Raw genomic sequence first — 22,674 nt, forward strand, 5'->3', positions numbered from 1 at the left:
GAATAAAAATCCTTTAATTTAAAGCCCACCTAAGGTCAATGATAAACACACAAAATGTAATCGTTAAGCTTTGAAGAATAATAAGCATCTCAAAGCTCTTTCTTCCTACATGTCTTCCTACAGGCATCCTACATGATGCCCGTCATCAAAGTGAACAAAAGCAATGAAAATCTATTTCTAAAGATCATGTGTAATTAAAATGGCACTAAAAAAGCCCACTGAAGTACCAATAAAAGGCTGACCAGTCTGGTGAAACAAGTTTTAAGCATTTCTTTGAGAAAAAAATTGTTAGCAGTTGGAGTCAAATCCATGACCTTACATTTCACCATTCTTTTACTACCTGGTTCAGAAGCAAATAATGCACAACGCAGAATACACATACACACACACACACACACACACACACAAATACCTGCAAAACAAGAGCCATCGATCTTTCTTTGGACAGAGAACATATTTAGTCACCACGGCAGCCTTGTGGAAACCAGCGTGGCAGCTGGTTCCTCAACAGTGGACGGGAATAATGAGCAGGAAAGGGTCAGCCAGCGATACTTAAACTGCAGTTTCATCAGTCGATGATACACACCCAAGCAAGTCGGTGCTTACACAAACAAAAGGCTGTTTCACTAAAGCTGTGTTTTCACTCAATACTCCTTCAATTGAAGTATGCAGCCCGGTGGATAGAATCCACCAAAACCATAATCAGGCAACGAATGTACAATAAAGTAAACTTTTCAGATACTAAATAGATTGTGAGGCATTTCACAGAGAGAGCTGAGGATGATGTCTGTAAACATGACTAACACACAATGACAATACCAACATAAAGCTTGATCACAGGTTCACTCATGAAGATCCGTAGCAACTCGTCTGCCTGCGATGCTGGTTGTTTGAGCTGCTTGTCTATTCGGTGTCAGACTTCATTTCATCACTTCCTACCAGTGTAGGTATCTGACCATGTCGACCCTTTTTTAAAAGAGATTGCTTGGACTTTTGGACAAGGAATGAACCAAAATTCATCTTCATGTTTCTTAAACGGCTACAGGAAATGTTCGAGTGTAGTGAGGTTCTACTTCATGGATTTCTCCTGCTTTCTCTGCATCATTGCTTTACCTAACAATATAAAGTTCCTTGAGACAACTGTTGTTGTCGTCATTTGGCGCTTTATAAATAAACTGAAATGAATGGAAAATTTTCCCTGCACTATGAGTCATAATGTGTTCAGTAAAGACATGAACACAATCTGTTAGTTCATGCCTGACCTTCAGTGTGGTTTAGATGAAAATCCAAGTAATTTAAAAAAAAAAGAAAAAGAAAAGAGAAGAGAAGAGAAGAGAAGAAAGAAAAAAATATGCACACACAAATGTTTCTCTGCATTTTTCCCTGGTGCCACAAATCTAAATATTAATGCATTTCTATGGGGCTGTATGTATAAGATCATATGTATATGAGAAACTAATGACCTCAATTTCTTCCTGAGGCATCTCTGTACACATACATACAGTACATTCTTGCTTTAGCAAGAGTGGACCATTATTATAGCGTTAGGTGTAATCCAAAATGACTTTGCATATCATCATAATTAGAAGCAGATGTGACTGTTTATTTAAGGAACATTTCAAGGTGTGATCAAAAGCCTCGACTGATGTCAACCTTCCCAAAAGTGGACCTTTACAGACTGCAGTGGAACTAAACACAAAGGACCGTCCTGATGCATTCTGGGAGACTGAAGAAGTCACTTGGATGAGTGACGAAACGTTTCTCCCATAAAAAACGCTACGTCCAGATGAACAGATTAAACTTTTGGAGGTAAACACAAAGGAACTTAACTGAAGTTAAACGAGTCACTTCCTGAGCTGTGAATCTCAGTCTTATTTGTTAGACTTAAGACATTAAGTAGATTAGAATACTGTAAAACTAATAAACTCCATATAAATGTATGGGACGTTTTCCCTCAACATTTCTCCATAACAGTGAATTTTGTATCATTCTTATTTGAATCTATGTGGTCATGAAGTGTATATTTTTTTAATATTGTATTTCTACTGTATTGTGTTTCTAAAATTGATTTATTTTTAATCTGAAGACTCAAATAATTATTAAAAAAAATCTGCGCTGCTACTCAAAACTTAATAGCTGTTCTAAGATCAGCACTGTTAAGAGGTAAAAACGAGATTTCTACTAAATATTCCTACTGTGCACATTAATGGCGTAAACTATCATAACCAAAAATAACTAAAAATTTACAGTCATGCTATCAGAGCTATTTGACTGTACGTTAAAACTGTACATAAGGTTCTGAGTCTGAAAAGGGAAGCCAGCGCTGGAGCGTCTTATACCTGCATTCTTTCTAACGGCCAGCAGGTTGCAAACAATAGTTCAATTATATGGGGTACAAGCTTTTGGCTCCTTTGATCTATGACCTTAGAAAAAGCTTTTCTGATGAGTTTATGGACTTAGTTCCTAGTTTCCACCTCATTTTGTACATTATAATCCCCTTTAGTATCAAAAATCTGAGTACATCATGGTAAAAATGGGTGTACAGTTTCTTTAAAGGTCTCAGTTAGATTTACCGTCACACCTGGTTTCAACATGGTGACAGCCACACACACAAAACACACCAGCTCGAGGTGCGCCTGAAATGGTGGCTCACTCCATCGATCGTGGCTCAAGAGTTGGGAGTTTGCCTTGTAATCGGAAGGTTGCCGGTTCGAGCCCCGGCTTGGACAGTCTCAGTCATTGTGTTCTTGGGCAAGACACTTCACCCGTTGCCTACTGGTGGTGGTCAGAGGACCCGGTGGCGCCAGTGTCCAGCAGCCTTGCCTCTGTCAGTGCGCCCCAGGGTGGCTGTGGCTACAATGTAGCTTGCCGTGATTGCGTGTGTGAATGGGTGGATGACTGGATGTGTAAAGCGCTTTGGGGTCCTTAGGGACTAGTAAAGCGCTATACAAATACAGGCCATTTACCATCTTTTATCTAGTGAATAGTGAACATGCGCTAGAGCATGAAAATGAGTATCAAATTCCACGAAAAAGGCCAACAATCAAAATATTTCACTCTGAGGTAAATGTGGTGCGCAACTAGTCAACTAAACAACACTGCTGTCACAGGACCGTGCTCCTAGCATGACTTAAAACCGTGACATTCATTTTTACGCTATATAACAGCTACTACATACACACATACTGAGCCACAGATTTGCACGCTGCTTCGTGTGGTTTCACTCACCGGTACTTTGCATGAATATGTCTCTTAGATTTCACTGCAGGAGTTTCAGTATGAATTACGGCCTGTATGGGCTCTCGTAGTGTAATGCTGACATGCATTAATGTGAGAGCAGATGTATTACAGTGACTGAGTGCAGAGCTGTATGTGAGTCTGCTCCTCATACATCCACTAATGCCGCTGCTGTTCAGAGGTTTAATTGGATATATGCAAATCCAGGGAAACTTTAAGAGAAGAGTAGAGGGATTTAAGTGCATTAACGGCCTAGGAGTGCGGAAATGAGAGTGCAAACATACTGTAACTCGCATACAGTACGCGCATTAGTACACAAACAACTCACTCTATCTCCCTCACACACAAGATTAGAGGATAAGGCTGGCATTAGTTTTATCTTTTTTCATGATTAGCAGCAAATCCCATGAAAAGACCGAAGCCACCGATGAATTCCCCCTAAGTGCTGTCTGTGCAGCCGCGGTCTATCCTATACAGCTCCACTATCATCAAAAACATACACAACACAACATAAAACTAGATTTTGTTTAACACAATTTTGTTTCCCCCTCATAAGCAGGCGGTACATCCATGAGCATGCTCAGTGACGCCTTCCTAATATAGAAGTATTCTTCAAATGCAGTTGCAGTTATAGAAAATTGCATGCCACATTCTTCATAATGAAGGAATATGCAGAAAGATGTAGATCACATCTGGACAACTTATAATTATAAGAAGGATAATATCATTTAAAAATAAAATAAAATAATCTCTGCATACATTGTTTTGCACACGCACAATGCATTTGAGCTGCACTGCAAAGAAGATTTGGGTTTTAATGGGCCACTCAGCTTTCATAGAGCATGAATAAGCTGTGAGATAAGGACGGCATAAAAGGAACACTGCGAAGTGAAGAACAAAGGTGCAAGACTTGCATAAATTTACTCCTCTTGACAACCACCACTGGGCACAATTTCTCTGTTGCACAGCTGGCCACTGGCACCATAACAAATCAACAGTTTGGGGAAAGGAAGAGAGCCAGAGAAACAAACGAGGGAAAGAGACTTCACAGTCACATTGTGCTACTTCTTAAAGGGTGCATATGTCCAGCAGGGAGGGGAATTGGCTGAGGCAGATTTTCAGACACATATGAGGAGCCGAGCCTGCGAGCGAGGAGGTTGCCAAGGGCTGCAGGGCAGCTGGGAAGAGGGCTCACAGTGTGAGGGGAATGACATGGGCCACTCTCTCTGTAAAGCTGGCCTGGCAGAGGGGAATGGGGTCTGGCATGCTAATCAACCACTTGAGGCAGGAGGAGGGGACAAATACTCAGATGTTGTTTCTGTTATGATCATAAACAGCTGATGTGCTACTTTGATGTGCACTGTCTGAGTCAAACTTCATGTTCAAACGGCTAATAAAAATATGGCGGCTGTCACGGCACATAATAAACACTATTCATGTTGAACAGCTGTGTGAATGTATAAATATGACTTTCTATCCTAGTCTGCAAAAATAAAACTGTTAAACATCTGTTGTTGTTTTTTTTCTGGGGAAAATATCAATAATAAAAAACAGCTGAGTCCAAATCCTGCAGCTCACTTGTGGTTTCTCCCCATTTTTAATTTTTTTTTTTAACCCACACTTTTTATTCTTGGCGTACTTTGAGCTGTCAAAATCACAAGCGAACGTATTCTTCTTGAAAGTGTCCTCGTGCTACAAAAATTATAGCAGCCATGGATGTCTAGGGACATAAAAATCTGTGGGAAAATCTGTTCAAATCTGGTTTGGCCTTTAAAAAATTCAGTGAAAATATGTAACGAGAATTAACAGCTCGGGTTTCTAAGCCTCTGTTTCTATGCAGGTTGCACTGATTTTTAACCTTGTCCACATCAATTGCCATCAGTTATTCATTTCATCCCATTAGATCGGGGTTATCAAATTCATTTTACACTGAGGTGCAATTTTAACAGTACGTCCGAGTTTTTCTACATAATAGAGAAATGCTGCTTTACTACATTGAGGAAATATGCCTGAAGTAGATTAATAAAATTACAGAAAAAGTTCTGGTAGCTGGAGGCTTTTGTTAATTCATAGAAAATGTTCTTTTTTTTTTTTAAATTGTGGACAAACTATTAAAAAAAGAGAAAAGTCTGAAATGTTTTTTCACTGTACAATGTTTATCTATCACTTAGTTACTTTAGTGCAGTATGAATGGCCATGGGGGACTTTATCAGGAGGACAAGCTGTAAAACTTATGAAAATACATTTAGAAGTCACAAATCGATGCAGTCCTTCACAATTTCCAGTGGGCCAGATTGGAGTCTTTGGCAGGCCGATTCTGGCCCACGGGCCTTATGTTTGACAATCGCTGCATAAGATGTAAGTTCAAATATCATATACATTTATAAGTTATGACCAAAAATGTGCCGTGTGAAATGACTAGGCCAAATTCTAAGCAGTTCACCTTTAAGCCCCAAAGAGTTTGGGACAAAAACCCTTCAGCCATAGCTTTTGTGAGCACAAATGCATGAAAACCCCCCAAAACCAAAAAGGGAACCTTAAAAAACAGAAGGTTCTGTCATAATCTAAATGAAGAAATATCTCACTATGGTTGCCAGACATTGGGGGGGGGAGCTATTTTAATTTCCCTTCCTGTACCGAAGACAAATCATTATGATGCTATCTCACTGATGTCTACTCGGGCTATTTTTAACAATGCTGCTGTATTGCCTTTGATCCTAAACCATAGAAACATCAATCAGAAAGCTGCTGGGTGAGAGTGCATCAGCACTTATGGAGAGGCACAACCTGAGACTGCAGTGTAACAGGAGGAGGGGGTCTTTGCCGGAGCTTCGGAGACGAAAACGCTTTGATTTCAACTTTCTTATTTTACACTTCTGAATGCCCGCGCACGTCTGCCATTAATTCGCATTTTCGGGGTAGGCTGCTGGATTACAGACACATTTGACCCTGAATTTGACATTTGTTAAATAATTTCAAAGGGTTAGCGATCACACAATTCAGGCACGTCTTCATGTTTGCAGCCAGGAACAGGGTGAAATTACCTGGCGGTTGTGTTAATGGGCTCTGTCAAGTGCACTACAGATCCAGATTAGACATAATTGATCTAGAAATGGCTATGCTTGGCATGAGCAGGGGAGCCTGAGAAAACAAACAACACTGTTTCAGAAAGAGATGGACAGAGAGTGTGTCGGGAATCATCACAGGAGATGTGTGGCAGTAGCTGTAGCTGAGGTGTATATCCTGTGGGTGGAGGACAGGGAGTCTCTGAAAAAGCACACTGAAATATTGGTTTTCTTCAGATTATCTCTGGATGACAACACTGCTTTGTCTGCTTACATTACCTCTCCACTCTGCTGACAGAAATTTCTATACCTGACAGTGTGTAGTTGTTTCCCCTGTCTTTTTTCCCCTTTCCCTCCTGTGTTTCCTAGCTCCTCAGGTGCCTAGACACCATGCTCTGTTGCAGGCTAATTACCCGTGTCGCTCTGGGAGGAGATGAGGGGAGATCCCCAAGCAGAAGAGACAGCTGTCTTTGCGCCTCTCCAAGCTACTGTAGGGCCCTCCCCTCTGTGCACGACAAGCGCCGATGTTACAGACAGAAATCATGTCAAGGCCACTTCAGCCTCCACCTCAATTAGAGCAAATCCGGGGAGGAAGAGTGACAGAGACTGCATTTCTTCTCTTGTTCTTTTAGTAATAGTTGTCTCCTTTTAAATGGATACGCCTTTTGCTCATCTTTTCATGAGACAACCTCCTGTATCAAGGCTCATGTCTTGAATGAATCTCCACATTTTTATATTTCACCACTTCCAGCATGTGATTCTGCATTTACAATAAAGAAATGAGTAAAGTTCAATATGTATTTCATTTCTATCATGTGGACTGTTTTTACCTCAATGTGCTTTGGGTGCAGACTAAGCTGCTATTTCTCTGCTGAACTGGACGAGATAACCTTTTTTGATGTTGCCTTTTAGAGCATTTTTAATGCCACCATCTGATAAGGCTTGCTTTGTGTTTAATTGTGCTAACAGCCGACATTATTATTAGTTTTTGCATCCTAATTAGCAGATATTTGTGTTTGTGTGGTTGACCCGTGAAGTCTGTAGTAGAAATGGGAGTATGGAGCCAAGTATCAATAGTATTGATACCAGTGTTGCTATCGGTATCAGACTGATTCTAAATTGAGCTCACTTAGGCGTGCTAAATTATTTTTTGGAAATAGAAAAATACATACCTCAAACATGCCCACTGAAAAATAACTGGACCTTTTATTTGTAGCCTGTAGCATATTTAAGTTTACCCAAAGTGATTTAGATCAGCGGTCCCCAACCTTTTTTTGCGCCACGGACCGGTTTATGCCCGACAATATTTTCACGGACTGGCCTTTAAGGTGTTGCGGATAAATACAACAAAATAAAACTAGTACCGGTACTGGAAAAAACAAGATTTATTCATAACACACGTGAAAAGACCCAGGAAAACAGAGTTAACAATAAAAATGATAACAAAATAACACTGAAAACCGATAAAAACCCTGAAAACCATACATCTCACACCTGAGCCTCAACTCTCGCGGCCCAGTACCAAATAACTCACGGACCGGTACCGGTCCGAGGCCCGGGGGTTGGGGACCGCTGCTTTAGATCTTATACTGCCAAACTTTCTCTTATGTCTTTGTATACGTGTGTTTGTGTACTCTGTGGCTACTCCAACTTCCTTCGAAAGACTAGCATGCTAGGCTAACAGAGGGTTAACAAAAAGGGCTAACATGGGCTAACCATGGGTGACAAAAATTTTTGAAAATTTACCAATTAGCACTAAGAGTAACCTGCTAACGTTGACTCAAAACTACACATGAAAAGTGTGACCATCAAAAATGTGAAAGGATAGGTACAAAAGTTCACACAAACCATCTGATATTTGAGATGTTTCAGTCACACTAACAGGAAGTGCTGATGGTGCCACACTGGAAAAGGCTTGTACTCAGTGTTGCCAACTCCTTAGTAAGGAAAATCACTATTGGCTGTCCTAAAAGTCGCTAGAAGTCGCCAAATGACGCCATCACCTAATTTGCATAATTTGTCATGCTAATTTAATTGTAACCTAAGTTGTTGGAGAGAGAAATAACATCGTGGAAGAGACATAAAGTGAGTAAAAAACATCCTAAATGCATTTAGAGTTTATTTAGAACTACAAATTAAATTTCTTTTAGCAATTATTGTTTTTTTAATGTCACAATTCCAACCCTGCTCCTTTATCCGGGCCTGGACCGGCAAAAGTGACCCGAAATTGGCACTCTGGTGGAGTTACTTTGTGTGTGTGAGAGTGTGTGTTTATAAGTAGTTTTAAACCTTGTGATCCACAAAACAGCATAACAGTAAAAGAAGAACTGACTGCGTTACAGTCAGTGCGGGAGCAGAGGCTTCGCTCATGCGCGATTCATTTGCCGTTTGGACGCACAGGTGTGAACATCACCTGCCCTGATAGCAGCTGGGGGAGGACTATCCTCCACCCGTGAGCTCTTTGGCACGGGTGAGGCGCCCACGGCAGCACCGCTGCTTGTTGAGAGTAAGAGCAATACGCGTTTTCACGTCAAAAAGTCGTCATAAATAAGTCTCCAATAACACCAGAAAAAGTCGCCAGATTTGTTGCTAGTCGCTTTTTAGAAAAAGAGTCGCTAAGGGGGTCTGAAAACTCACTAAATATAGCGACAAAGTCGCTAAGTTGGCAACACTGCTTGTACTGCCAAGAGACCTAGGTAAAAATATCATTAGGATGATACGCACCCCTGCCACCTAACAAAGTCTAGATGATAATTATGAATGCCTGTGCCATCTGTTGTTCTCCCATCTTCTTGGATAAACATTAAGAGACAGAATACTTATCATTACAGAAGCAGGTTTTCAAAAGCTATAATTTCCAGGTAGTCAAGAATAAAAAACAACAGATAAAAATGATAGAATGATTACAGTCTATATATATTCATTAATTCAGCATCTACTCTTAAGAAGGAGTGATCAGTGCATCTTTCAGCCCAAAAGAAAAGGACCACAATGGAGCATCTGCAGGGAAAGTAAACAAGCATCTGCCTAAAAGTGTACCATGGGAGGATAATTGATTTGTCTGAGCAGGCCAGTAAATGGAAGATGCCAGCCAAAGTCGCCACACAATGAAGCCACCAGAGAGCACGGATGTTGCTAATCAGTTGTGTGATACGAACCAAAAGCGGGCTTCCCACTGTAACTGAATTCCCAATATGGCTAATATGCCTATCAGAGAGAGTGCTGAACATATGCAACAGGCCTGTCCACATAAGCACCACAGAAGGCCATGCAGTGATATTAAGCTCTTTGGGTGAAAAAGAGGAGAGTAGGAAATGTAAATAGATCCATGCCTGAGGGAATCTGTGGGAGCACAACCCACATAACGATCTGTCAATTTAATAGCGTGTGGGAGAGTAAAAGTACGGGATGGAGAGAAATGTTCTCCTTTTCTGTTCATTAATCGTCACAGAAAGGGATTGATGGATGTTCGGCGTATGTCATGGCCAAATTTTAAAGGCTGTAGAAATGGAGAGGGAGATCTAAAAATTGCCATATTTTGGGGAGTTGCGTCCAAGAAGCGCTAATTTCAGTTCCCCATTATCTTTTCTCAATGACTGACCATTTCATTTGCCGATTACTGAAATGGTAAAAGTTAAAAAAGAAGAAAGAAACTCAAATGTAAGCACACACTGGACGCACAAAATATGAGCTATATTCAGCTGTTTGAAAGAATCGTCCCTAACCCTAGCTAATGTCTCTTTGTGAGTCTCTTGCAGGACTCATGCAATTTTCAAAACATTTCTGATGCTGCTCCCAATGGAGACGAGACTGCGGTGATTCAAGCTGCCATGACACCAATTAGTGGGGTAAATAATGGCATGGAAAGCAGACGCATTCCCACAGCGGCTTTCCCACCTCACTGATCTCCCTAGTCTTTTCAAAGTGGCTTTTCTTCACAGCCTGAAATTTATGATGAAAGGGCTGCACTAACTCATCAGTGCTGTTGCCTCTTCCATACAACAATGGCTTGATAACCAGTGCATATCATCATCAGCCTGTCTGCTCTGGCATCAAGCCACTGCACTGTTAACACACACACCAAAAAAAGAAGAAGAAGAAGTAATAGCAAATCCAGACTTGTTCACAGTCATTTTCCTGAGCAGCCACTGTGAAGCCCGGGCAGCTCCAAAACACCACGCCACTGAGTAAATGTTCAAGCAGGCAGGACTGGACATGTCTGCTTTCTGAACTCTCCATACTACACCTCATCGCCGTGGCAATCAATAGTGTTGCTTTTAGATAAAACCAGTTCACCAGCCTGACTGCGAGACACGCTGTGTGTACACGTCTGTATGTCCTCTGTCATAGGCCCTTATGTCTGTGCAGCGAGTGACGAGCCCATTATCACTCAGGAGTCAGTGAGCTGCGGCAGGAAGGAGGTGCACAAGCTGTAGAGATGCTGTCAAGCCCTCAGGCTGAAACAGCACTCTGCAGCAGGAGGAGATAGCTTATCTGTGTGTGGCCAAAGGTGATCGAAAGCAGTGTGTGGGCAACAGCACTGGGATCGGGCTGCCGATGGCTCACAGAGCATCTAGAATGAACAACAAAGCATTTCCATTCACTTTTTTTGTTGTTTTGTTTTGTTGCTTTTACGAAAGAGCAGATGACTCCCGCACAGATACCCTCACATAAAATTTTAACTGTGTGTTAAATGCAAGGTTTATATTAACTTACCCATGCAGCTCCTTGAGAGAAAACGAGATCTTGAGGTTGTGTCCCAGCACGTGAAGGGCTGTGAGAATGTCGGCCCATTGCACCATCTCGCCTAAAGGACCTCCCTTCAGCACCTTGGGACTGAAGACATCCCCAGACTCCTCTGTCAGAAAACCCACGTGGACAAGAATCTGAATGCAGAAGATAGAGAAGAGTCAAGGCAAGAGAGGAATGGAGTTGAGTGCACCACAGCACAATGTTTTTTTAATGCAATGCGTGCAGTGTTTCAGTTCTGTTACAGTAGGGAACTGGAGATTTTTTTTTGCCCCCATCAATTTCAACTTTTGCTATTCAGACAATCTCCAGCACTGCATGGGGAATAACTGAAAGCAATTGTGAGAGCAATTTTCCTAGGTATTTTAAAATTTCACATATAAATGTATCCAGATATTAGACATGGATCAGTGAGGTTACATTTTAAATACTGAATATGTAATGGATGAGGAAAAAAGGAAAGAAAAAGCAGGCTGGCTGCGTTTCCACACTAGGGAACCAATTCATTCAACTCTGCATGAAGCCGAGATAAAAACTGACCTGTGCGAGGATAATTAATATGCACAACGATGCACGACTTTTAAAACTGTTTACCAGGAAGCATAGGTTTCACGGGCTATTAAATATTTTCAGATGGAAGTATATTCTTTTCTTTTTTATTTTTCCATCACATGTGTTTTGAAAAACCTTTTAAAAAAAAAAAAAAAAAAAAAGATTCACAGTAGATCACACATATGCTAGCTAAGTAAATTTAGACATTGCAAGCATTGCTTTGTTTCAGTTCGCAGATTCCTTTATTGTCTCCTACACTGCTAACACAAAACAGCTTGAGCCTTGAAACTGTTTAGCATGCAGAGCTGTGCCCACATATGAGCCACACATATCAGATGTGAAATCACTGCCGCAACAACAGTGCGAATTGTGGTAGGGAATAAAAAACCAAACAAACAAAAGATCTCAGTTTGGTGTAAGGGCAGGGGTGGGTGGTGTAAGGGGGGTTAATTTTATAATTTGCACAAACATTGAAAGAATAAAATAACCAAGTACATAAACAGGACATAGTGATTATCAGCATATGTTCAACAATAACAGAAAGAAGAATGGATCCTTTGAAAAAAATATTATAAATCCTTTTATTTTTTTTAATAGATAGGGCTTCGCTGAGGTTATGATAATGCTTTTGAAGAGAGGAATGGTTTGGTCTAGACTGAAGCATCACATTCAGAGGTGATCAAACAGTGTGTGGGCACAAACACTGTGATCGGGCTGCTGATCTTTTACTGAGCATCCAGAAGAAACAGCAAAGCATTTTCACTTCTGAATTGAAATTTGTGGGAGTTTTCCATAACAGTGATGATGGTGGTAAATGTATAACGTGCAAGTTAAAAAAAAATTTGATTTAAAACTTTACTCTGGAGAAGGTTTTTTTATTAGATTAAACTGTAAAGTTAATCTAGAAAAAGATATCAATCTGTTTGTTTTTCCCGATTTATCCAAGTCAGGGTTGCAGGAGGGCTGGAGCCTATCCTAGGTGACTGTGGGAGAGACATGGGGTACACCCTGGACATATCACTAGTCTATCAGAAGGCTAAGACAGAAACACAGTCAATCACGCTCATGGCAAATCTTGAATTGAATTAACTGAACTGGACTGTGGGAGGAAGCTGGAATACCCAGAGGGAACTTGCACAAACACGACATGCAAAGTCCACACAGCAAGTCCCCAGCTGGCCAGCAGGTTTGAAACCAGACCATACTTCCTGTGAGGGGGCAATGCACCATCATGTCACCCTCCCTTTAGATAATGATATAAACTTGCTAAAATATTTTGATAGTTTGGGGGAATTATTTATACAACCCTGATATGTAAATCAAGTTTAGTGTGGTTGTGTGTGTGTGTGTGTATATTTTTTCATATATATATATATATATATATATATATATATATATATATATATTTTCAGGTGCAACAGCTGATCTCAAACCAAATGACAGCACACATTTTCAGTCCAGTGGTGTTTTAGGACCACTGGCATGTGTTGTTTTATATCTATAAATAAGTGTACATCAAACAGTGATACTAATAGGGCCTGTGATTGATAACTTTGTCTTATACAATGAATATGTAGCTTGGAAAGAAGAAGGGTTATCCTTCTTTTCCTTGGTGTTTATGCTGAATGGGTCAACTGTTGCAGCAGCTCTCATCGACTTTTTTAAAAAATTACTTTATCCCCTGATGAAGTTGATTTTTCTTGTTTGTATTTGCTTCTTGGAGTTCTAGAACTGACAGAGCCTTTCACGCGAGAGGTGAAACATCTAAATGACTTGATGAAGTCTAGTTGCTTTCTTTCCAAGTTCCTACCAAGTCAAGTGGATGACTGAAAACCTACACATTCAAATTTTACAAGTCTAATAGGTGTTTTTCTTTGCATTACACTATTGGTAATGGCAAATCTTCATCAGCTGATTGTGCTGACCATTCTATTGCCTAGACAGTGCTGGCCCCATATCTCAGGTATGAGGTGCTAGGAGGAAACAATGGTGTTTTAGTGCTGGAGCTACTCCAGTAATCATCATGGGGAATGTGAGGTGGATAATCATGGGGAGTGTGGAGTGTGTCAATGAGACATTGACACACTCACACGTCTTAGATCAGAGTGTGACCCTATCTGCTGTCAGGACTTTTTGAGCAGTGGTAAGAAAAAGTGTGGAAAGACTGAACTAGTGGTGACTGAAAACTCATTTCGGACACGTTACTGGAAAGAAACTTTAAAGTGTTAACTGTTGGATTGCATCTGTATTAATCTCTGAGGTAATTTGGCATTACTGTTGCTGTCTGAATCCTCCATCAGCTGACAGAGATCATCCAAGTGACTTTAGTTGGGGTAAATCTCTATCAATAAATAAAGGACCCAGACTCTTATTGTATTAAATTAAGAATTTGACTGTCAAGTTTGTTTTATTATTATCTTATTTTATCCATGTTGACAGTTATTCACCATGCCCAGAGGCACTATTAGTTTACTGTCAAGTGACATCACTGGCTTTTACAAGGACTTTGGTTTAGGATAAAGTAGAATTGGGTTAAACAATCAAACAAAAGGTGAGTGGTTGATATGCAAAAATACAAATGAACAGGTAAACAGTCTTTGAAACAACAAAGGCACCACTTTTGTTTTATCAAGCATGGGTGAAAGTCAAGACATGAATTCATGTGTCAAATCAAGTTAGATAAGAAAGAGACTTCAGACTCAAAGCTAATGTTACTTGTGTATGGCACGTTAGCCTCTAGTCCAGTGTGACCATCTGTTCTGACAGGATGCTGATGTTATTGTTTTATCTGAAGATGATTCTGTGTCCAGTCCACTCAGAGGCAGATTAATTGTATTTGAACAGATTAATTCAATCAACAAACCAAAACTATCAGACACGATTTCTAACTTCTTGTCAAAGAATGACTCAGAACAGATTTCAGTTCCCACAACCTAAAAGAGCATGCAATTGCAATGCATACATTTCCTTACCCTTTCTATTTAAATCAAGATAAAAAAAATAATAATTCTGTTTTTTGCTTCTAGTTAGACTATAAACAAACACAAAAGACTCACCAGCAGTTACTCATGACTTACTAAAGTATCACATGAATGCCGAGTCATACCTACTGAGCGATAAAGTATGAGGTGAGGACAAGTTTTTTATTCAAACACTAAAAGCTCAGAGTACAGTGAAACAGTAAAAGCATCAGAAAACTGGACACGCTGGCCCGATACACTCTATAAAGATCTCTCTTTCACACAAATCAGTGCATTTCTGTTTGCTCAACAGCTCTCAGTGTTTTAGCAAAGGAAGCCAAGCTTGCAGGGTCTGGTTAATGGACAGTAACTATTACTGTCACACAGACCATTACAGTAAACAAAGCTCTCTTTTCCCAGTGGGGGAAAAAGAAGCTGGCATTTGGAAAGAGCGCAATCCTATTAATAGAGAGAAATTTGATTTATTCAGTTAAAAACTGGCTGATGAGAGCAACACAAATACACACACATAATATAATGCCAAGATAATGCGAGTTCATTTACAAAAGACAGAATTCAGCAATTCTGAATTTCTTTCAGTCGTCACGTTTCATTGTAGCTACAGAAAGGTTTTGGGAGAACGGCCTACATCCATCTCAGTAAAAATAGCTTATGAAACTGAGATCTGGACTACAGTAGCGGCATAATGAGAAGCAAGGCACATATAATGACACTGTAGCTTCTTAATAAGATGCTCCACACAAACATGCATGGCAAAAAACTTACCATACGGTACATGGAGAGGATGTGTAATTGTATGGTTATAATCACATATGACTATATTTATGTTCAAACCAAATTAGTTCAGACATTTAATTACTTCATTACAATAATAAGATGTGACTGGACCTCTGTTCCATGTGGAAACAATGTCAGTATCGGTCTGTTTACGATTCACTGACCAGTTTTGACCAGGGAGATGATGTCATTGTTTCAACCATGTTTCCTTAGAGCCTGTGCAAGAAGGTCATGGTCTATTTTTGGTGAGAGAAGTTATTTCATTAGAATACCACTTAGCACTAGTTAGAATGGATCTGTGTAATGCACCCCTACAATCTATGCAAGTACCTTTCTAACCAAGCTTTACTTAATAGGAGAGAATTTAGCAGTACACCTTCATCTAAACACTGTCACCCCTTGCTGCAAAAAACAAAATGGGCCAAAACTGAGACTTTGCAAAAGCAGCAGTTGGATAAGATGGACATAGCTACTGTGATGTCACCCGCAGGTTTCTAAAGTCCTGTTTTGAAGCCTCGAGATGAGACTATAGTTATTTGCTATACCACAGATAATCCTCTATTTTGAAACATAGTATCACTAAAGGCCATTAAATTCAGGCCCTTTGCAAAAAAGTTTAGATTTTTCATATCCAAACTCAACATATTTGCATTTTTGCGGAAAATACGTCCTCAAAATATGCCCTATGGACAAAAAATGAAGTTGACATCAAGCAATGATGAACTGGTCATGATGTTTCTAAACAAAAAAAGGAAGAAAATGGGATTCTGGGTTCATCCGTTTCTCACGAGCAGGCGACAGCAGGGAGAATTTCATGTTTGAGTCCGAAAAATATTTTTAACTCACAAAATATTTGCACAGATTTTTACAGATTTTACGGAGCCAGTGTGTAAAGGCCTCAAGATTTCTGAAAAAGGACTGAATTTTTTGTTCAATATAAAACAATTATGGATAATAATTATGGATAATTCCATACCATAACAGATTATGGTATGGAATTGGCATTACTTTACTATTTTTGTGGTCAGATTGGCATCAGAATTGAAAAAATACTCCCACAATTCATTCAATTAAAACAATTAAGAACAGAACAAACAGCTGATATTTTAAAAAGTGTGCTTTTGCATTAGGCTAAAGTGAATTTTCAGCCACTGGTTGTAGTGGTTAAAAACAGTGGGTTTTTTTGTTTTGGTGGGTTCTTTTACTCCTGTGTTCTGAACCAAAAACATATGAACAGCCTAAGGCAAAGCAGACTGCTGGCACCCCAGAGGCAGCAACAGAAGTTTCAACACTGCTAATCAATGCGTCATCAAGATGTGAAACGGCTAACACCTCAGCAAGTCAGATAAAAGTCTAGAGGTGGGGAAATCTGCCATGGCTGTATCTTGTGGGTGTTCTGCATGACACATTGTTATTTTATGCCATAATTAACATCAATCTTTGCGACAGGCATTAAACATTTACTTTTTATTCCCAAATGTACAATCTAAATTCTCGCCAAAATACCCCATGCACTCATGCCAGTGCTTTTTCACTGGACATCTCTTGACACTTGGTGGAAATGCAGCTGTCAGAGGTGAAAGTGCACGAAAGCCTCTCAGTGGTTACTCTGAGTCAGCATCTGTTCATGTCTGTACCTCAGCATAGTGTAATTCACACCAAGCAGGCAAAGATTAAGAAGAACATAAAAGTCCATCTGAGTGTCACAGTTGTTGGTAACTTGGTCTGGTGTGTGGGCAAGTTTGTTAGAGTAGAAACATTCTGTGCTGAGAGGTTTATTTTCCCCTCAGTGCCAAACCAGATGGATTTACATCAAATTAGAAACTGAGGAATATGTTTCCAGACTTAGAAGACAGGAAAAAAATAAATAACAAGGGGAAAAAACTGTAGATAAACGCTTTTATTCAGAGCACTCATCTGCTGTATGTTGCTGTCACAACACTTTGAAAAGAGGAAACCGCATCACGGACTACTTCTCCTTCTGCGCACACTTTTCCTCCAGTGTGCGCAGAAGCATTTGTGTGTGAAAATCTCTCATATTCACCCTTTTTTGCTCTCTCCAGTGGTTGCGAAGCTTGTCATCCAGCCGCCGAGCAGCAGAGGCCCACTGTGCTGCCAGCCTGCGTATGCGTCTCTTCATGAAGCTCAAAGATTCCTTCCCGGTGCCCACCTGCTCCATCAGCGCCCCGATGTCAGACTGAAAAACAGCCTGGATGACAGGAGAGGAAAGGTATCGGAAATGTAAGGAAAATTAGATGTGGCTTTTCATGAGCCAATAATTAATTTCATTCTTTTGTTGTAATAATTCCTTACTGAATTTTACACCAGAAAATAGGGATTATGCTGGTATTGAGATGAACGGGTGAGAGATATTAGAAAAAAGTTAAACGTTATGATGGCTGTTTTTTCTTAACAAATAAAGCGGTTTTCATTGAATGTAGTTTAAAATCTATAGGTGACAGACAGCGTGCAGTGTCTGAGATAGACTCCTTGGATAGGACACCTGAGAGATTCCCAGATTTTCCTCTTTCACCCACTCTAATCACTGCATCATAAGGCATAACCAGTATGGGATCGTTAATCGAAGGAGAGACTGCATGGAAGAGCTGAAAGGACCACAAACCCAAACTGTCTCTCCCTAACACACATACAGTGGGGCAAAAAAGTATTTAGTCAGCCACCGATTGTGCAAGTTCCCCCACTTAAAATGATGACAGAGGTCAGTAATTTGCACCAGAGGTACACTTCAACTGTGAGAGACAGAATGTGAAAAAAAAATCCATGAATTCACATGGTAGGATTTGTAAAGAATTTATTCGTAAATCAGGGTGGAAAATAAGTATTTGGTCACCTCAAACAAGGAAAATCCCTGGCTCTCACAGACCTGTAACGTCTTCTGTAAGAAGCTTTTCTGTCCCCCACTCGTTACCTGTATGAATGGCACCTGTTTGACCTCATCATCTGTATAAAAGACACCTGTCCACAGCCTCAACCAGTCAGACTCCAAACTCTGCCATGGCCAAGACCAAAGAGCTTTCGAAGGACACCAGGAAAAGAATTGTAGACCTGCACCAGACTGGGAAGAGTGAATCTACAATAGGCAAGCAGCTTGGTGTGAAAAAATCAACTGTGGGAGCAATCATCAGAAAATGGAAGACATACAAGACCACTGATAATCTCCCTCGATCTGGGGCTCCACGCAAGATCTCATCCCGTGGGGTCAAAATGATCATGAGAACGGTGAGCAAAGATCCCAGAACCACACGGGGGGACCTGGTGAATGACCTGCAGAGAGCTGGGACCAAAGTAACAAAGGTCACCATCAGTAACACACTACAACGGCAGGGAATCAAATCCCGCAGTGCCAGACGTGTTCCGCTGCTGAAGCCAGTGCATGTCCAGGCCCATCTGAAGTTTGCCAGAGAGCACATGGATGATACAGCAGAGGATTGGGAGAATGTCATGTGGTCAGATGAAACCAAAGTAGAACTTTTTGGTATAAACTCAACTCGTCGTGTTTGGAGGAAGAAGAATACTGAGTTGCATCCCAAGAACACCATACCTACTGTGAAGCATGGGGGTGGAAACATCATGCTATGGGGCTGTTTTTCTGCCAAGGGGACAGGACGACTGATCCGTGTTAAGGACAGAATGAATGGGGCCAAGTATCGTGAGATTTTGAGCCAAAACCTCCTTCCATCAGTGAGAACTTTGAAGATGAAACGAGGCTGGGTCTTCCAACATGACAATGATCCAAAACACACCGCCCGGGCAACAAAGGAGTGGCTCCGTAAGAAGCATTTGAAAGTCCTGGAGTGGCCTAGCCAGTCTCCAGACCTCAACCCCATAGAAAATCTGTGGCGGGAGTTGAAAGTCCGTGTTGCTCGGCGACAGCCCCAAAACATCACTGCTCTTGAGAAGATCTGCATGGAGGAATGGGCCAAAATACCAGCTACTGTGTGTGCAAACCTGGTAAAGACCTATAGTAAACGTTTGACCTCTGTTATTGCCAACAAAGGTTATGTTACAAAGTATTGAGTTGTATTTTTGTTATTGACCAAATACTTATTTTCCACCCTGATTTACGAATAAATTCTTTACAAATCCTACCATGTGAATTCATGGATTTTTTTTTCACATTCTGTCTCTCACAGTTGAAGTGTACCTCTGGTGCAAATTACTGACCTCTGTCATCCTTTTAAGTGGGGGAACTTGCACAATCGGTGGCTGACTAAATACTTTTTTGCCCCACTGTATACTATAAAAGAAAAAAAAATACATAGAGCTGCACCGTCTTGTCTCAATACAGGTGGATTATTGCTCTCAAGAGCAACTTGTGTACAGCAAAACAAGATGCAGAGCACTGAAGGGATGCTTTGGGAGTATTCCCAGTGAGTACCGGCTGGCAATTACAGCAGAAGGCAGAGCTGCAGAAAGACTTCACGTCAGGGCCCATCATGCTGGCAGTGCATTACTCTGGGGAGAGACACGGGGGAGAGGACGGGGGCGAACGGATGGGTAGACCTAGCAGAGTGATTGTAAGCTCAGCGCATCGCGTGTTGATGCCGAAAATAAAAATCAAATGAGGCAGGCAAGCAAACAGCAGTGAAAACTGGGAGCGACACCTAGCACCGTTTAAGGGATAATTTACAGCTGCTTATTCTCCTCCGCGGGGAACTTATCAACAAATATGGCCACTGAATCCTCGAACATCGAAGCACGCACTACTCACCATTTCACACCATTATTTTTTATTTGCCAATCTCACATATTTTCTTATATTTTTGCCAATTTCAGGCTTATGATAACTTTGAGATCGACACCACAGGTGGCGTTTCATGTGAGTGCAGATTACCATGCGCTTCCTCAGTGGAGCATCAGCCCCTTTTTTGACCTGCCGGTGAGAATTTCAACTTTAAAAGCATTGCACTCCCCCACCCTCTTGAGTTCTTCTTCATCAATGCACAGCCGTGAAAACAACCCGGCAAGATTCCTTAGTTCAGCAACAGGAATTCTCCTTTATTCTGCAGAAAAGCTCCTAGCTCTTGTAAATGGCTGGGCCATAGTGGGCGAATGTTTAGCCCCTAAATCACTGTCACTTTGCTCTCTGTTCCAAGTTATTGTTCAGCTACCAGAAGGTCAGAAGCAATTGGAAGAAATGATGTGAAAATATTATATTACCTGTCTCTTGGGGGGAGGCTTTAAGGTAGGTGTAGTGGTCTGATTCCTCCAGGCCAGTGGGGGGCAGAACCACTCCACCTCACTCAGGTAGATAAGGAAGGAGCAGTCAGAGCCGTCAACGCCGTAAAAGGCGTAGCAAGGGTCCGAGGTCCAACGAGCACGCATCCACTGGAAAGAAAAGTTGGGGTTGAATACTAAAGACATACTGGACCAAGCTTTGCAAAAATAAGGTCCCACAAATACACCACCAAGAAAAGAAGCTGTTACAGAATTCAGTTTTTGTAAACTGTCCTTCATGTTCTCCTTGACCTGAGGAAGGCCTCTTGTCAACATTATTATCACGTTATTATTATTTTTTTGCATTACCACAACCTCAAAAATGTTTTTTCTAAAAAGACAAAAGCCTGAGTAAAAGCATGTAATAAAGAAGAAACATAACATGTGGAAATACTTGTGACTTTAGCCAAGAATCACCATCTCGTAACAGGAATACAGACATTTCTCTCAACTAGGCCAGTTCAGACAAAAGCATACTGATCAGATAAGGTGATCAGCTGTCCGCATTAAAGACAAAACAATAAAAATTTCCAAAGATATTGATGGTTAAATAATCCATAATGTTGGATATCACCATGGGAGTGTGGCTTTTGCCGTTTATCAGTGGGGTCTGCACATTTCTGCTTCAGCGTGATGCCACTTTTTTTTAGTTAAATTAGTCTGATTGGCTTTGCGTCAGATTGGTGACCTGTCCAGGGTGTACCCCACCTCTCGCCCTGTGGTAGCTGGGCTCCAGCACCCACGTGACCCTGATAAGGATGAGAGGAAGAGAATGGTTGGCTAGATAGTCTAATTAATCTTAGATTAAATAATCTAATGATCCCGTTATGAAACAAGTTTAGGATGCTGTTAACTTGAGAAGAAAAAAGTTTTGGAAGTCTGACTCAACAAAACTTTTCCCATCCAGTGTTCTCTACAGTAGGCTGCAGTTACTGAACTCCGTGCCAAAGATCGTTTTTTTTGCCGACTCAGTAAATGCAGCGTTCCATACTTCTTCTGGTGTTAACGTCAGAACAAAAAATTTACACCAGGAGCTTCGTGGCATGGATTTTCCTGGCTGAGGAGCTCCTCCAGGTGGCCTAATACTTTTGTCACATAGTCTATATTAAATACATCGATATGGCATATTACTGATGATGGATGAAGGTCTGCTTAATACATGCAAATAACTATTTTCTCTGTATACATGTCTGGTACACAGCTATACTAGCACACTTTGTTGCGACAGCAGTATACTGAACAAGCTTAGTTTGTTCATAAAGCACAATGACTTTTTCTTTTATTTACCCAACCTGTTTTTTTTAAACAGTATTTTTTTTCCCAAACTGCAATTATGAAACTCTGTTTACTCATCTTTTTTTATAGTCTGCTGTTCTTTGCTTTGATTAGTAAGTGCAGTCCATTGCTTAGACAACCCAGTTTTCTGCTAAGAGCCTTTAGCCTTCACGTGACCAAATGGGGTTTTTATTAGAGATGGCACGATACCACTTTTTTGTGTCCGATACCGATACCGATATCATAAATTTGGATATCTGCCGATACCGATATGAATCCGATATAGTGTGTTTTTTAATCAACAAAAATGTTTTTTTAATATCTTGCTGCTTTTTGTATAAGTTCATACTCAAGTTAAAAAACAACAACACTAAAGCTATTCTGTTATACCTGTATGTAAAAAAAAAAAAAAAAAACCACACTGCACCCAAAATATTTCATAGATCAGCAACACTGATCAATCTAATAAAGTTAAACCTGCACCATCCTTCCTATTCTGGTATTTTAAAGAGTACTTAGCAGAAATATTAAGCAACCTAACTAATAGGGTTGCAAACTCCCAGCAAAAGAAAATAGGGAATCACCCTCTTCCTCATGATGCTTAATCAATGTAATCAACTTTAATTTGATGCAGGGTGAAAAAAATTCACAGAAATAAATTATTTTTCAAGAATAATTAAATAGATTCAACATCTTTCTTCAACAGAATTGCAGAATTCACAGATGGTACTTTCCCAAAGGAAAAAGTACTACAGCTTACTAGGGTATATTAGACTTAACAGTTACTATATACAGTAATG

General features: G+C 40.5%; 1 protein-coding gene across 1 annotated transcript in view; it reads right to left on the bottom strand.

Moving 5' to 3' along the window:
* Nucleotides 1-22,674, bottom strand: part of mgat5b (alpha-1,6-mannosylglycoprotein 6-beta-N-acetylglucosaminyltransferase B) — a 72,744-nt gene that overhangs the window by 22,838 nt on the left and 27,232 nt on the right. Inside the window, exons 6-8 of the mRNA XM_085156986.1 lie at nt 20,543-20,710; nt 17,406-17,570; nt 11,019-11,188 (exon numbers count right to left, since the gene is read on the bottom strand). Of these exons, the coding sequence (XP_085013112.1) occupies nt 11,019-11,188; nt 17,406-17,570; nt 20,543-20,710 (503 nt within the window). The remainder of the gene's footprint in view (nt 1-11,018; nt 11,189-17,405; nt 17,571-20,542; nt 20,711-22,674) is intronic.

The sequence above is a fragment of the Neolamprologus multifasciatus genome, chromosome 4 (genome assembly GCF_963576455.1).
Source record: "Neolamprologus multifasciatus chromosome 4, fNeoMul1.2, whole genome shotgun sequence".
Lineage (NCBI taxonomy): Eukaryota > Metazoa > Chordata > Actinopteri > Cichliformes > Cichlidae > Neolamprologus > Neolamprologus multifasciatus.